Here is a 14,732-nt window from a genome sequence, read left to right as displayed (position 1 = left end):
AAAACTCTGTCTGGTTCTGGTTCTGCAGGGACGGAGCAGCAGCCGCCTGCTCGCAGTAAATGGTCCACAGCTGGGCGAACATGAAGGCGTGGAACAGAGAGCACATGTGCAGCACCGACGTCTGGGGACAGAGATCAAGAGACAAAACAGAAAGGGCCAGTGAGGTGGTTTATATCATATTAGAAAAACATGGGTGGGGTCACTTGAAGGGATTTGTCTCTGCCAGACCTTTGACTGTTCTGGGAAGCCAATGAGGATGACAATAAGATGATCTGCGATGTGGGAGCCAGCATCTAGAGGGATGGGCATGCAGGAGGTGGAGCCTTGGTGCAGGGCACAGTGTGTCAGGGAGCCCAGAAGTAGCCAGGACAGCTGACGAATGTGGGACACACACTCAATGAACTCTTTTGGCCTGCAAAGAAGAAACATTCAGTTTTACAAATCAGTCCACAACATATTCTATACAATTTAATTTTCATACTTCTCAGGATTTTACTGAATATTTCACCATCAGTCATTCTTGCTAACATTCATGTTGGTTTGCCCATATTATATAAAAATACATAAATTGTCAATCATCTCTGGTGTTATCTAGTCATGAAGATTTTTCTTCTAGGTTTTGACATTTCTGCCCTCAAATCACAACACACCTGTCTAGTCTAGTATTGTCATTCTTACCCTTGCTGCATGGTGGATGGTGGATGATAAAGCCAGGGAAGATAGCGGACTACAGCTTTGTTATCACGGTGATTGCCTTTGCTGATCTCCATGGCGGCGACTTGAGCCAAGCCTACTTTCAGGTTCCCCCCAAAAGTGTCCTCGTGCAGCGGCTGACAGCAAGCCTTCATATGGCTCTGAGGAACAGAAGGAAAATATAAGGCTGAATAAATAGGCAAAATATGCATTAGGGTTAGAAGAAAAACCTCTACAAATAATAAGATACTATGTGAGTCGTGGCTCTTGCATGAAGAACGGGACTTACTTTAAGTTTGGTTAGGGTGTGCATATCTGCAATGAAGTCCAGGAGTTCACTTATGTATTGTCTCATGCACTCCATGGCTGCTGTTGTGCACTGTGGAGAACAAAAACAGTTTATCCTTTAGGAGGAATCACAGTGGGGTCTATCATGATTTCCCGCTGTTTTATGAGGCTGAATCTAATAAGATCCAAACACACATCGACTAAAGTCTTACCCCCGGCAGCGTCAAGATCATGTGCTTTTGGATGATAGTGGATTCTGCTAGCCGTGTACCGATATCTGCACAAACAAACTGAGAAATTCCACAACAGGTTTTTAGATTTGTATTCAGGATGAAACACTGTGATTTATTTGGTTCTTGTAAACTGTAGTGCATAAAAGTGCATGTTTACCTGGACCAGCAGTAACAAGTTTGTGTCAGGCAGAGGAGACTTGAACTTGAGAGCCTGCAGAAGCTCTAAGACCACAATGCGGGACATGTAGAACTTATCTCTCTCCTGGATGTGAGGAGATAGAGAGTGGAGTAAATGTACTGATGCAGCAAGACTGCCTTTTTCTATTATCACTCTCCCTTACTCATGCTGCGAGGGGAGCATAAACTCTGTAGTCTGAATAGAGGTGGGAGGGACAGGCAGTGAGAGGGGAGGAAGGGGAGGCAGGGAGACAGAGAATAGACAGAGAATAGTGAAGCTGAGGAGTAGATTTAGGCCAGTCCAGATCTCTCCTCCCAGAGTCCCAGGCAGCTCAGATGAGGCTGTCAGGCTGCCTTCTCCCTCCCTGAGGACAGGCTGCTCTCTTTGTTCATCCCTTCCACACAAAGCCCAGCTGCCTGTTTACAAACCACACTGTCATCTTCTGGCTTTCACTTTGCCTCTCTCTTTCTCTATGCAGTCATGTTTGCTTATGTTAGGCACAGGCACATGCTCCTCTGCTTTTAGAGAATGCAGAGCTGCTTCTTACTCTCCTTGTGTGCTTTGTTAATGTGCATACCTGTACGCGGCACTCTCATAATTAAAAGTTAATAGAGCATGTCTGTTTGGTAAATAGCAAATCTTTAGCTGTACTTAAGCTAGAGGGCCCAGTCACATTTGCCGTATAGTGCAATGTGGCTGCTGTGACAAACGGTGCATGGTGTAATAAACTTTACTAGGTCTAGAGAACCTGACTTTGTGTCCTTAAAAACCTGACCTCCAAAGATAACGTAACCACGCTTCCCAGAAACTTCACCTCTCCATAAAACAACTGCCCCGGACAGGTTCCAAAAGCAATTGCTCATAGTGACTCTGGGTTTTGAACAGCGGATATTATATGGTGAGGAATTAAAGCGGGTGTAGAAAATCAATACTGCAGGAGACATAAAGCATGCACCACTGACAGTGGTGGAGTACTGAGGATCTATCTGGCCCCAACAGTGCAGACAGCCCTGGCTCCATCTCTGTCTGAGACAGCCACTCAGAAACACACCGTCGGCCCTAGCACACCAACTAATCATGTTAATCAATACTAGCTGATTGCCTACTTAATCATCTGTGACACATGGCCACATTTCTGGCTAACTGAAGAATCAGGGAAGTAGGTGTAGCACCAAAAGAGTGATGGGCGAGAGGCCTGCAAACAGGAGCTCAACATTTTAACACTGCAGATTAGTTTAAAAGGTTTAACTCTTTGAAGACTGTATAAATATGGGGTGTCACCACAGGCTTTATTCCTGTATATGAAACTGTGTTTATACAAAATGATGATAAGTAAACACACTCAAGAGTACCTTGTTGAAGGCTTTGTAACACAGTCCACAGAGTTCTACGAGGTAGGAGAGACTGAACATGCCATACTGGATGACAAAGCTCAGCAGCTTAGAAAAAGGCTCCAGGAGGCTCTGTAGGATGGGAAAAGAAACGAAAGGGTTAGATTTTAACGGCAAGAATTTGGACAAATCAGTATGTAAAATTCTGCTTAAGGCTTACTCGTGTTGCATTTGTAGTTGGGATTTTCAGTAGACAAATAATTATCCTCAAACTGGAATCCATAGGGCACTAATGAGACAAACAGATTGCAAAAAAACATTTGGTGCATAGCCATATTCCTGGACTTTACATTTGTCTGCAGTAATAAATTGATTAGAGTACACTAATTTGACCTCCAAGGTCAAAAGCGTCAGAGTCAAATCAATTACAATTCTAAGACTCTGTCCTATTGAACCCGACAAGGGCATTGCAAGATGCTTTTTCCACCAGCCATAATCACATTAGACCATATCAGACCATGACTAAGTGAACGGAAGAGCCGATATCTACCTTCAGAGGAAGCACTGAGGGCAGTTTTGTGAGGAAGGTCTGGAACTGGTTGCAGATGGTTGTCCACAGGTTGCTAGGAGAGTCCATGGGGAGAGCCTCCATGAAGGTGGCGATGTTGTCCAGGCAGTGCAGCATTGTGCCCCCTGCTGGCAGACTCTTCTTGTTGTTTAAGCCCTGGAGGGCACAGAGGCATAAACCATAACAGGGTTATATAATGAAATTCTATAAGCGAAGATATTTCCATTTAACTGATCATTCAGTCCTGATCAATCACCATGCTCATGATAAAAGCGGGGGATTTAGGACACTGAAGCACAGATGATTGCTTGGATGAGCCTCAGTGGGATGCATCAATGCATCAGTGGGTTCTTATCTGTGTCATTAATTTAGCTTTAACACAAAGAATAAACTGGTACAGTGGTGCAGAGTAAGGCAGGTTGTCTTGAATGCCCCCATGGTTTGTTGTTTTAGATAGGCTTATGCTGTTCATGTAGCTGTAGCCACTAAAGCATTTGCTTTGACAAGAGCTCCTCCTGCTGGTTAAATGACTCAACACAATTGCATAAAGAAAAAGAAAAAAAATCCCACCTCGAGCAGCATGTTGAGGGCAGCAACAGAACTCAAATCATTAAAATCTATCAGGGAAGACGCAAGTGTGCGCAGAAAACTTCCATCTGCAAAAGAATAAAGATAGACATAAAGAGAAGAAGGTGACGTGTGCACAGTGGGAAGCTAAGAAGATAAGATAGGCAAGTAAAGCAGTAAAATATGCAGATACTATAGGTTATAAAACGTAAAACTTAGTGCAACAAGGTCAAAACTCACATAAATGAGAAGCTAAGACATGCTGTAAATCTCTACGAAAATAGTGCAGGTACATTTGATGGATTTTTTGAGTTGAGTAGTCAGTGGTATGAACAGACCTTTGATGTTACTCTGGAAGAGTTGGGGCAAGATGCCATTAGGAGCCAGCTGATGAAACATACAGCGGAGGAACTGCTTGGCTACACCTGCTACATTCCCTGGGATCAACATACTGCACAACATCACAGGGAGAAAGGTTGCGTTTGACAGGCGGTCACACTTCACATCTATTATTAAACTCAGCCATAAGCGCAGTGAACACTGGTGTGACGGCTTTAATGTCTCATACCTCTCAGCTTGTCCGGAAAAATTGGCACTAGATGCCAACCTGAAAGAAGTTAAAGCAGCGGATTAGGACTCGGGGGGATGAATTATGCATGAGTTCTGAGGGTGAGTTATGAAACTTCATTATAACGATGAAGTGCTGTGTGGATGTGGATTGCAGGAGTGGCTGTACCTGCCCACAGACTGCATGATGTCAAGAAGCATCGGTGCAGCCAAATCAGGGCTGAGGTGGATGAACATGGACAGAACGACCACAGCAAGGCCAAGAGTCTCCTCATCGTATTCCTCCAGCACAGCTGCACAGTCCCTACACCTGGGACATTGCATAGAATTAAAGCAGGACGGGTTAAAGCGTTAAGATGACCTGTTTCAGCACAGGAATAGCTGCTGATTGATTCATTCACCTGTCAGACATCGTGGTAGGCTGCTCATCAATGAACTCCTCGGGTGCAGGAACAAACATGCTGACCGTGCTTGGTGCAGAGAGCAGACTGGTCTTTGTGGGACCTACAAAGGAAGACAATCAGTGATGAAATAAAAGAACAGAATGCTTTTCAAGATTCAATTAGATGCTAAATGGTCAGTGTGGAATAACATGTTGGCTTACTTTATTTTTGTTTCTTTTATTTTCTTACATGTGTTAATAGTGTATGTCCATCTATCTCAAGGGGTCATAACGAAAAAGTCTAACGTGACTGACCCGTGTCCCAGGTGCTGATGTTGTGTGGCGCACTGGATTGGTGTTCCAGCTGTCTCTTCATTAGCTGGCTCATGGTCAGAGCTCCCAGAGAGCCTCGCTTAGCCTGACGGTACTGAGCTAAAGGTCAGACACAGAAAACAACACCTGGGGTGAAGTACCTGCTAAGACCGTATGAGCAATACCAACAAGTGTGTGTTGTTACATGGAAATAGGTAAGACACAAGACGATTAATGCGATGCGTTAAGTTTGAGGAGCTATTAGTATGACAATACTTTGGAGTGAAACTAATTTTAAAAATTATTTATAAAACGTATTTAATGGCTTTATGATAAGATGTCAAGTAAAATAATGTGATATTATCCCATATTTCCAGCTCCAATATAAAGAAAATTTGCAAAAAGAAAGTCTTTTTCGTGAGACAGCACACAAACAATTTAAAACTGATCAATTGAGGCCCTCATGATGGCACCACGACATTCAGATTTATTGAGGTTCATAAGGACACTAAGAAGCAAAGTATTTGGATCCTACTTGATACTGAAGAGCGGTGGCTTGTTTCAGGCATAGCAGCTTCGAGGGTTGGGGCTGAGGCAGATTCTCGTGGCTTTTCCAATGTAGACAGAACTTTGTGATCTGCAAGGCAATATGGGTAAATAATGGACGGGGCATAGGCATCAGAATATATGCCATTTTATGCCAATAAAAAAAAACCTGCTAAGATATGGACATTCAATAGTAATAAGCACTACCATCAGGATATTGTTAAGGTTTATTTAGTACTAATTTAATGGGTTTTTTTTTGTGAAGTTTAGTGTTTTGTTTTCGACACCACCAGTTTGTGGTTTATCTTTGGTCTTGCTCTTCTACTTCTTTTAGGCTTTATACAGCTTCTGATGTGTGCTGAAAAACCTCTAAAGCGTTAGTATGAGAGGAAGAGTGAACACATACATAGAAACACACAGCAGGACACCACACAGCTGGAGAGGTTACTTAAATATAGATTTGAGGCAGCTTACATGTTTCAGAGAACAACGATATAAGCAATACATTCACCTCTATACTACAAATCATATGTCCTTTACATTTACGCTGTGCATTATTGAATGTATACTATCAGTTTTAGATTTTTTTCCCAGCATGCCAGACTTAAATTGGGCTGTCCATCATTATGCAGTAATGTAATTAAAATGCAGATTGATGATAAAGGTGTGCACACGACTACATGACCTCATATTCAAAGTGTTACTTTGATAATAATAAAATAATAATAAAACTCTGTGTATAAAGCACACAGGAAATTAAAGCGCAAAGGCAGGTTTGTCAAAGGGAAAAATGAAAGAGAACTACAAATTAATAGTAAATACACAACTGTGGGTGAGGTACGACGATCAAAGCTAAAGAACTAAACGCAGCATTAGTGTAGGCTTTAGTCCTGGGTCGAGGAACTGTTGATGTTAGAGAGTGAGTGGCACAGAGGGATCTGTTAGGAACATAAACTGTGAGGAGGTCAGTGATTAAGTCTCGAGTGCGGCAGTAAGGTGATCTGTAAGTGATTTAACAAAAGTTTTCACAGTCTGGTAATTGATTTCCATATTGTTCTGAAATGGAAACCACTGCGTGCCTGTAACCATGGAAAAAGGATTTCTCAAACACAATCAGCATGGTTTGCAAAATGGTTAACTGTACCTTGAGTATAGACCATTTATAATAAACCTGCTAAAACTGTATAGTCATTTAAGTTCGGTGATTGTTTGGTTAAATGATTGTAGTTTAAATGTTTGAAATACACAGTTTCGACCACACTGTTACAGAAGTGAGTATTTTGCTATTTAAAGGTATTGCATAAGCTTCCTCAAATCTTAGCCGTCACCTTAAAACATCATCATGAAACAAATTTCACAGCACCTGACCAGCACACTGGGAAAGAAGGAACTATCTTTATCCATCCTGCCTTCTTACCGGTTTCTGTGGTCTGCTCACCACCCAGCTTGTCGAACATATTGAACGTGATGTCCAGGTATTCCCTCTGGATGGCGCTGACAGCTATCTTCCTCTGCTTCCGTTGTCGGGGAACAATCTGGATTTTAAACTCTGCCTCGTCATTGTCATCCGCGTTGTCGGCTTTTTGGTCGCTGTCCGCTTCATCCCCCATGTCGTCGTCCTCTTCGTCATCCCCGTCCTCTTCTTCTTCGTCGTTACTGTCACTCTTGCTTTTTTCTGGTGAGGAAAGAGGCTCTGTTTTGTCTTCTGGGATGTCCAAGAAGATGGTCCTACCAGAGGGACTTGTCCCCAGTCCCATCCCTGTCTTAAGATCATCACACATGTCATCTAGTGAGGTGTCCGGGACATGTGGGGTCTTCCTCAGCAGGTCTCTCTTTTGCTTCAGGGTCATGGGGCTGTCATGGCAGACATGTTCCAGTCGGTCGGGAAGATCTAGAGAGGCGCTGGGAGTCATGCGGTTTGGCTTCTTTACCAAAAACAGTTGCTCTGAGCCTCCCTCTCCCGCCAGCTGGTCTGGGGTCTTCTTGTCACTAGAACAGTCCTCTACACTCACTTGAACCACAGGAGACAGTCGCAAAGTCTTGCTGTTAGCAGGGGAAGAAGAGAACTTTGGACTCCCGTTGAACTTGGAGGCAATGATGGTATTCAGGTCGAACTCCTCATCGCTCTCTACGATCCTCAGAGGAGGCAGCGGTTCAAACACCAGGGAGTCGCTGTCAGACATGGAGAGCAGTGAGTGTTTTTCTGGAATGGAGGTGCAGTCAGAGGAGAGGTCGATGAGGTCTTGGTCCTCCTTGCCCTGAGCTGATCCTCCAAGGGAACTCAGGTCCAACTTGTCCTCAAAGGTCTCCATGCAGCTGAGGCGGACCTCTGGGATGACAGGCTTCGAACCTCGCCGGTCCACAGCTTCACTGCCTTCCACCCGAACCGAAGAGTCATCGGAGGATCCTTTGCCATGATGCCTGCCATGGGACGTGGCTTGGGGCAGGACCACAGGGGGCGCCTGCATGTCACAGCGATCAATGCAGGATTTACGTCGGTGTTCATCCAGATTGAAGAGAATAGAGTCAGTGTTGGAAATGTCCAGGGATTTCTGCTTGTGCATGGCCTGCAGCCGCTTCTTCCTGGTGCTCTCCTCCCTCACACAGTGCAGAATGCTGTCCTGAAGGGCGCTGGCTTCACGGTACTCCGACAGCTCAATTTCACCTGATACACAAAAGGAGAATTACACTGAATCCCTGTGAAAGTGAGACTCTCCTGCAATTTCAAAAATATGTTTTGCAGTTATACTACATTTGATTCTGAAAGCCTCTGCTTCTTACTTTTCTTGGCATTCAGCTCTACCGGCTGGTACTTCACAGACTTGCTGCCACCAATCCTCTTAAGGCGGGCAAAAAAGGTTTGGGACTCCTTGTTAGCAGCACCAGTCGGCGTGTCATGGACGTCTGACTCATCAAATACACTGTCCTCTTCTAAGTTGGAGAATAGATTAACATCAGTACTGCATTTAAGAGGCAAACAAATAGCCATAGGAAGAGGCATTCACTGAGAAGACGTTATACTCAACACGATATAGCAAACAAAAAATATCTTGTAAAATGCTGTCCAAATTTGAAGTCATAAATTGTATCCTTCTTTAAAAAAAAACGTGTTACATCTAAAATCCGTGATAAAAGAAATAGCTCAGCAGAGCAAGTCTGGTGTTGAGATAAACAACATCTTTTATTTTGCTTCACCTTTTTCTTTCTCGCTGTAGCGGCTCATGTTAGAGTTGTCGCTGTAGAGTGGTCCTGCTGTAGCGTGGGGACGACAGCTGTGATACTGGGCGTTCAGTGTGTTGATGGTGATGTGAATCAGATGGAGGACCACTTTACTCCCGTCCATGTCTCTGTAAGGGTACTGTGGTGCATAGAAAAATATAAGAAGCTTATGTTATTCTCTTTGTCATTCATACTGTATGTCATAAATTATAAAGAAAATATAGAACAGCAAGATTTAGCAATTTTTTTCAATCCAACCACTTAAAAAATATATTAAAGAGCGTACCTTGTAAAGTATAACTAACAGGGCTTTGAGCCACATCTGTCTGATGTGTGGCCTCAAGGCCCAGAGAGAGCATCGAGGCGGCTGCTGGAAATAGTGTCTTAGTTGGGGACATGTGCAGTACTTCAACACCTGGACCACCAGGGGGAGCAGCTGCTTCCCCAAACCAATATTGTAGTCCATCACCTGGAAGAAACAACAGTCTGAATTTATGTAATACTGTCATATTCTTCACAATTTGCTACTAAATATACCAGTTAAACTCTAGCTGCAGTCACAGAATACCATAAAAAGGTGATAGTAGATTATATGTCAGTCACTTGTGCAATGCCGGCGATGAAGGCGTTGAAGCAGGTAGAGGTGCGCATCTTCTGAGGTGCAATCATAAAGCAGCCCTCCTGTTGGTCATAGCCCAGCAGCACGTACAGGTGACGCTTCACTGTGTTGAAAGCCTTGGCACTGCCGATGTCGGCCTCGGCGCTGCTCTTGTCTTTCGCCATAAATTTCATGAGCACCATGATGAGCTGGTGAACTGTCTGGTGGTCGATGCCGGAGTCCTCAGGAAGCAGGTCTCTGATGACGGTGTCGTCCTCGGGAGACGGGGTCTGGCCTACAAGAGGGGCTGAAGCGTCAGGGTTAAAGTGCGGGAGGAAACGCGCTGCAGACAGAGGAGAAGATGGAGAGAGGGAAGGGTGCAGGACCGGGGGGGTAACAATACAGAGGTTGGGGGGGTCAACTCATCCTGTCCACTTCTCTGTCAGGACAGGTGAAGACAGCATCATGCAATACACATACATCAGTCCAGTGTGTTTATGGAATATGTGAACGAAAAAAAGAATAACCAGCTAGCTGTTAATAAGAGTGATGTTTTTAATTATTTTTAGTGTCAGAATTAGTGAAGGACGAAAAAACAATGACTGTCACACCAGAGCAAACATTGCTTTTTCATATTTTAGCATATTTAGTTAGCTTTATTAATAATCATACTGCAATTTCCTCAAATATGATGTGCCAATAAAGAAAAATGTTTCATATTTAGGTTGTTATTTACCTGGCAGGACTTTCTCTATCATATCTCCCAGTGTCGGGGCAGAGTGCTCTTGCCTCGTAAGCCTTAGAGCTAAAAACCACATGGACCAAACCACAAGAACGCAATTTAGGAGAACATACAGGGATGACAGTACAGGACACATGTCTGAGTTTTGTCATCACCCAGCACATGTGCACACACAAACACATAAATGAACATAAAAATCACACTATATGGCCTCAAAAAGGTTTAAGAATGTCAAGAATTAGAGCTATCATCACAAATGTCAAATCAATGTTTAAACCCGACACAAGAAGCATCTCCCAAAAGGTTCTTCCTTTATTAAATAAAGTAGTGTCGTGTTTAGACATTCAACAAATGAGTGAGGAGAGAAACATTAGGAGAATGGTTGAACTTTGGTCAGATAGTATTTGCAAATAAATAAGCTTTTGGTTTCACCCACAAGGTGTAGAAAATGCCCCGTGAACCCCACATTAGGAAAATGCAGATAGTATCAGGTGCTTCTCTACATATTAGGAAGATACAGTCAAGGATTGTATCTGTAATGTTAAGTCAAACAAGAACCCAAAGTCTCAGAGGGTATTTGCAAACACTGTTCGACCACAGACTGAATGAAAGTAATACAGGTTCAAATTCAAAGCGACGGACGGACTGATCTGTGCTACTCACGAATTCGGTTGCTCAGTGACTCAGGGAGGGAAAATGCCCGTTTAGACTCTGTTGGGTCTCCCTTCACACTGTCACGGAGGGACCGCACGGTCTTCTGCTGATTCCTGGCAAAGCGGGCCCGCCGTATCTTCCACATTGCTGCATCACTGAGGTTGGCAACATTGGTTCGTACGGCTGTGATGGCTGTCAAAAGATGGGTTATGATTTGGAGCAGTGTTAAGCTTTTATTGTTACAATAAATATTCTGTCCAGAAACTTTCAGAGTGGGTGGAGCAGCTGTAAAAGCTCTGAATGGGGATATAGCAGCTACGTACTAGTGGGGAAAGGGAACTCCTTGTTGCAGTCAAGGTGTAACTGAGCCTCCAGAGATAATGTTTCAAAGCGGTTCACAAAGAACTCCCAGCTCAGCGCAGGGACGTCTTTCTTCAGGAAGTGCAGCAGCAGGAGCTTGCTGAGAATTATGGGCCTATCTCTCACAACAGTGTCAAACTGGAAATCCAGGCACAGGCATAATCCCTTTGTAAGAAACAACAACACACATGTAAATACAAAGCAAGATGGGATTTTTGGCAGCTACATGAACTAAACAGGGTGCAGCAGGGTCACCTGCAGGGCCGGCCTCTTGATGGTGTCCAGCAGCAGTCTGGCCCGGGTGGCCACAGCTGGGTTGACGTCCTCCACAGAGGCCAGGAAGCAGCAGAAAGCGTGGGCCAGGGAATACTTCAGCAAGTGGTTTTTCGTCACAGCACCGATGTCTAGGAACCGACACAGCACTGCTACCTTCTCCACTGGGAGGGGGAGAGGGGAGAGTGAAGAGTTTTTATGAGAATACAGAGGGAACGGGAACATCATCAGCAACATAGACGGATTACACAATAAGTAGAGACAACTGAGCTGCCACAGGTCCAGCCACAATTACCGAGATATGAAAAACAGACCCAGTTATGAGGTCATTGATGAATTTAAGTTAATGTATTACTTAACTATTCTTTACAAGTCATCACATTAGTCTTCACATAATGTATGGGTGTATCAATATGAATCTAGTTTTTTAAAGAACTGTAAATTATGTATTTAACTTGTGAAAAATAATATAAAATCTACTTTAAACCTGTTTATATATGATCTATGCATCTGTGATATGCAGAATTTAGAAGGAAAACTATAAAGTCTCAATGGTCAACTATTGTATATGTGTAAATGTAAAATACAGTTTTTAAAATACAATGCTCATATGTTATTGTGTCCGTAAGATTACATTCACATACACAGTGTCCAACATCAACCGTGTGCAGAATTAAATAAGAATGCATTGAGTCATTTAAAAAAATAAAGAAATAAAAGATCCTTACAGTAAGTGTTGGCGTTATTTATCATGACTTAGATTAAAATCTAAAAATAAACACTTTCTTCTGAACCCCATAAACTTTCACCCACTCTGGACTGACGAATAGCACCCAGTGTTGACCAGCAGGTGTCAGTGTCAGGGTTAAGACAGCAGCAGCGCAGCGCCACAAAGCCTGTGTTCACAATATAGAATATAATCATCTGAACCTTTCATCATGATGCATAATCTTACTAGGTGGAAAGAATGAATAATTGAATATATTCTTTCATTTTCTAGGGTATTTATTTACAAAATCAGCTTTACGCCTGCTTAGGGGCTATTTCAGTTCAATTGTTCTCCCGTTTCCTTATATTCATACATTGAGTCAGACGTCCTCTGCCTGTGTCTCAAGGTCATCCAGCTCCTCTCTGCCAATCACACGGCGAGAAAAAATATATTAATCCCACAATTCCTCTTTGCTGCCTGTTTGAGCCACACGGTAACCATGACAACAGAAAGAGGAGATGTGGGCAGGCAGCGGTTTAGGTAGAATATTATAAAGGCAGGCTGTGGGTCTTCATACACAACCACTTTGCTTGCAAAATAAAAAGAATAAATAGGTGTTGATATTTGCATATAAGGTTGTATGCTGTATATAACCACCTTGAGAGGAAAATGCAGACATCGCATACACAATGTATGTAATTTTACGCCATAAGCCCATCCCTCACCTGCTTCGAATCGTATTTTCCAGTCTTTGCTGTTGAAGTTTGTGTTGATGAGGTTCCAAAAGATGTCTGCCCCATGCGACAGAGACAGGGCATGGAGAAGCTGAGGCACAGCCAGGGAGGCCAGCTGGCAAAACTCTGACTTCAACATGGACCACAGACTGAAACAACACCAAATTAAGCACACACACACACACACACACACACACACAATTTGCTGTCAAACAGTTGGTTAAATACAGCCATTTTGATTAAAATGACATATCAGCACATACCTCGGGATGAGCATCTTTTCCTGGATGTAGGCCAGAAACTGGGGGTGATCCTTGCGGGCAAGGTATAAACACTCTCCATGGAGACACAGGATCCTCAGACAGTTCAGCATGTTGAACAAGATGTCAGGCTCATCAAACTTGGACATTTCCTGAATACAGAAGAGATGTCTCTCACTCAAATAAATCATAGAAAACAGTCTTAAATGCCTCCGGTCGATGTGTGCCTCATTTTTCATACACAAGTACCTGCAGAACGGTGTATATGAGCTTCAAAGACACAGGGAGCTGCTGATAGGAGAACTTCTTATCCGAGTTATTCTTCATGGCTGTAGGGAAGAGTGTAGTGTTAGAAACAACTCAACTTTCAAGTTACTATGCACTATAACAAGGTGGAATGGTGAGTATGCAAACAGGAGTCCTAAATTGATACCACCCTCACATCTGTACGGCAGATGTGAAGCTTGAGCTGGTAGCCAATTAGCTTAGCTCATGTAAGTTTGGCTAATAGGTTAGTTAAGCTAAAGTAAATAAGCATATTTCCCCAAATTGTGAATTATTCCTTTAAGGATTATTGATAGTCTTCTGTCAGTTAACAGTTTATGAAGTAAAATTCTCTTATGGCTGACACATTTAATGATTTCTAACAATGCACAAAGCTGATACACACATGGGTTATCAGGAGAATGGTTACTGGGGTTGTCAGTGTTTGCGCCACTTGGGTTGTCTCCTTCTTCACTTGTATTCACGGCACCGAGGGTGAAGTCTGGCTGAGACAAGAGCAAGGTTTCCTCCAAACTATCCGTAGGTTCCTGTACAGGAAATCAAACAGCATGTAAAAAAGTCTCCTCTCCTTTATGTCTTTACTCAACAGTACTTCAGCTGAGCATGAGCAAACTACCAGTACGTTGACAAAAACAAAGATACACGAAATGATTAGTGAACATGTTTCTTATGTCATCTACAACAACATTAGACACACGCACAGTGGCATTGTGGTGGGAGATATGGGGGCTACGTGACACAACTTATCTGCTCCTTTCCATTCATGTACATGTTTAAATGTATTGTAACTATGCATTGAATATATCATTGTGTGCACAATGTAATGAATAGGCATTTTCATGAAAGGAACACATACATACATACATACGTACGTACATTCATTTCAAAGACATACCTGCATAACAGGGTTAATTTATATTAGAGGCATAATGCCTTCCTCACCACAAGGCAGATCTCTTCTCGGGGGGTCAGCCTCTCCAGGAGCTCACAGCCCAGCTGGTAGCACAGGATACTGGATTGGCAGAGGCTGCACTCTAGGGCCTTCTCATCCTTCTGGCAGGTGTGTGAGCCCCCCCATGGGGCCTGGAAGACGTTGTTGATGATGCCCACGATATCCTTCCCCAGGCTGCTGTCTAGACCCAGCATCACACCATCATCCTGGAGCTCCATCTGGGACAGCAGGGAATATGACCGTAAAAGCTCAAAGTGGAGCACAACGCATAAATCTCAGGA

The 14,732-nt window shown here is 43.3% G+C and overlaps 1 protein-coding gene across 1 annotated transcript in view; it reads right to left on the bottom strand.

Moving 5' to 3' along the window:
- The window catches only part of unc79 (unc-79 homolog, NALCN channel complex subunit), a gene marked incomplete at both ends in the record, with an annotated part of 32,760 nt that overhangs the window by 1,554 nt on the left and 16,474 nt on the right, over nt 1-14,732 (bottom strand). The window contains 30 exons of the mRNA XM_083923792.1: nt 1-121; nt 229-412; nt 679-854; nt 983-1,072; nt 1,194-1,271; nt 1,372-1,476; nt 2,745-2,855; nt 2,944-3,012; nt 3,274-3,447; nt 3,862-3,947; nt 4,197-4,309; nt 4,427-4,465; nt 4,595-4,735; nt 4,827-4,929; nt 5,114-5,239; nt 5,655-5,756; nt 7,083-8,330; nt 8,447-8,596; nt 8,861-9,023; nt 9,171-9,353; nt 9,488-9,825; nt 10,219-10,287; nt 10,888-11,070; nt 11,202-11,403; nt 11,494-11,675; nt 12,946-13,103; nt 13,218-13,366; nt 13,464-13,543; nt 13,885-14,026; nt 14,442-14,669. The exon at nt 1-121 is cut by the window's left edge and continues 83 nt beyond it. Coding sequence (XP_083779918.1) covers nt 1-121; nt 229-412; nt 679-854; nt 983-1,072; nt 1,194-1,271; nt 1,372-1,476; nt 2,745-2,855; nt 2,944-3,012; nt 3,274-3,447; nt 3,862-3,947; nt 4,197-4,309; nt 4,427-4,465; nt 4,595-4,735; nt 4,827-4,929; nt 5,114-5,239; nt 5,655-5,756; nt 7,083-8,330; nt 8,447-8,596; nt 8,861-9,023; nt 9,171-9,353; nt 9,488-9,825; nt 10,219-10,287; nt 10,888-11,070; nt 11,202-11,403; nt 11,494-11,675; nt 12,946-13,103; nt 13,218-13,366; nt 13,464-13,543; nt 13,885-14,026; nt 14,442-14,669 — 5,293 coding nt within the window. The remainder of the gene's footprint in view (nt 122-228; nt 413-678; nt 855-982; nt 1,073-1,193; nt 1,272-1,371; nt 1,477-2,744; nt 2,856-2,943; nt 3,013-3,273; nt 3,448-3,861; nt 3,948-4,196; nt 4,310-4,426; nt 4,466-4,594; nt 4,736-4,826; nt 4,930-5,113; nt 5,240-5,654; nt 5,757-7,082; nt 8,331-8,446; nt 8,597-8,860; nt 9,024-9,170; nt 9,354-9,487; nt 9,826-10,218; nt 10,288-10,887; nt 11,071-11,201; nt 11,404-11,493; nt 11,676-12,945; nt 13,104-13,217; nt 13,367-13,463; nt 13,544-13,884; nt 14,027-14,441; nt 14,670-14,732) is intronic.

The sequence above is a fragment of the Echiichthys vipera genome (genome assembly GCF_963691815.1).
Source record: "Echiichthys vipera genome assembly, chromosome: 12".
NCBI classification, from domain to species: Eukaryota; Metazoa; Chordata; class Actinopteri; order Perciformes; family Trachinidae; genus Echiichthys; species Echiichthys vipera.
Note: the sequence above shows the minus strand (reverse complement) of the source record. Positions and strands in the feature narration are given on the sequence as shown.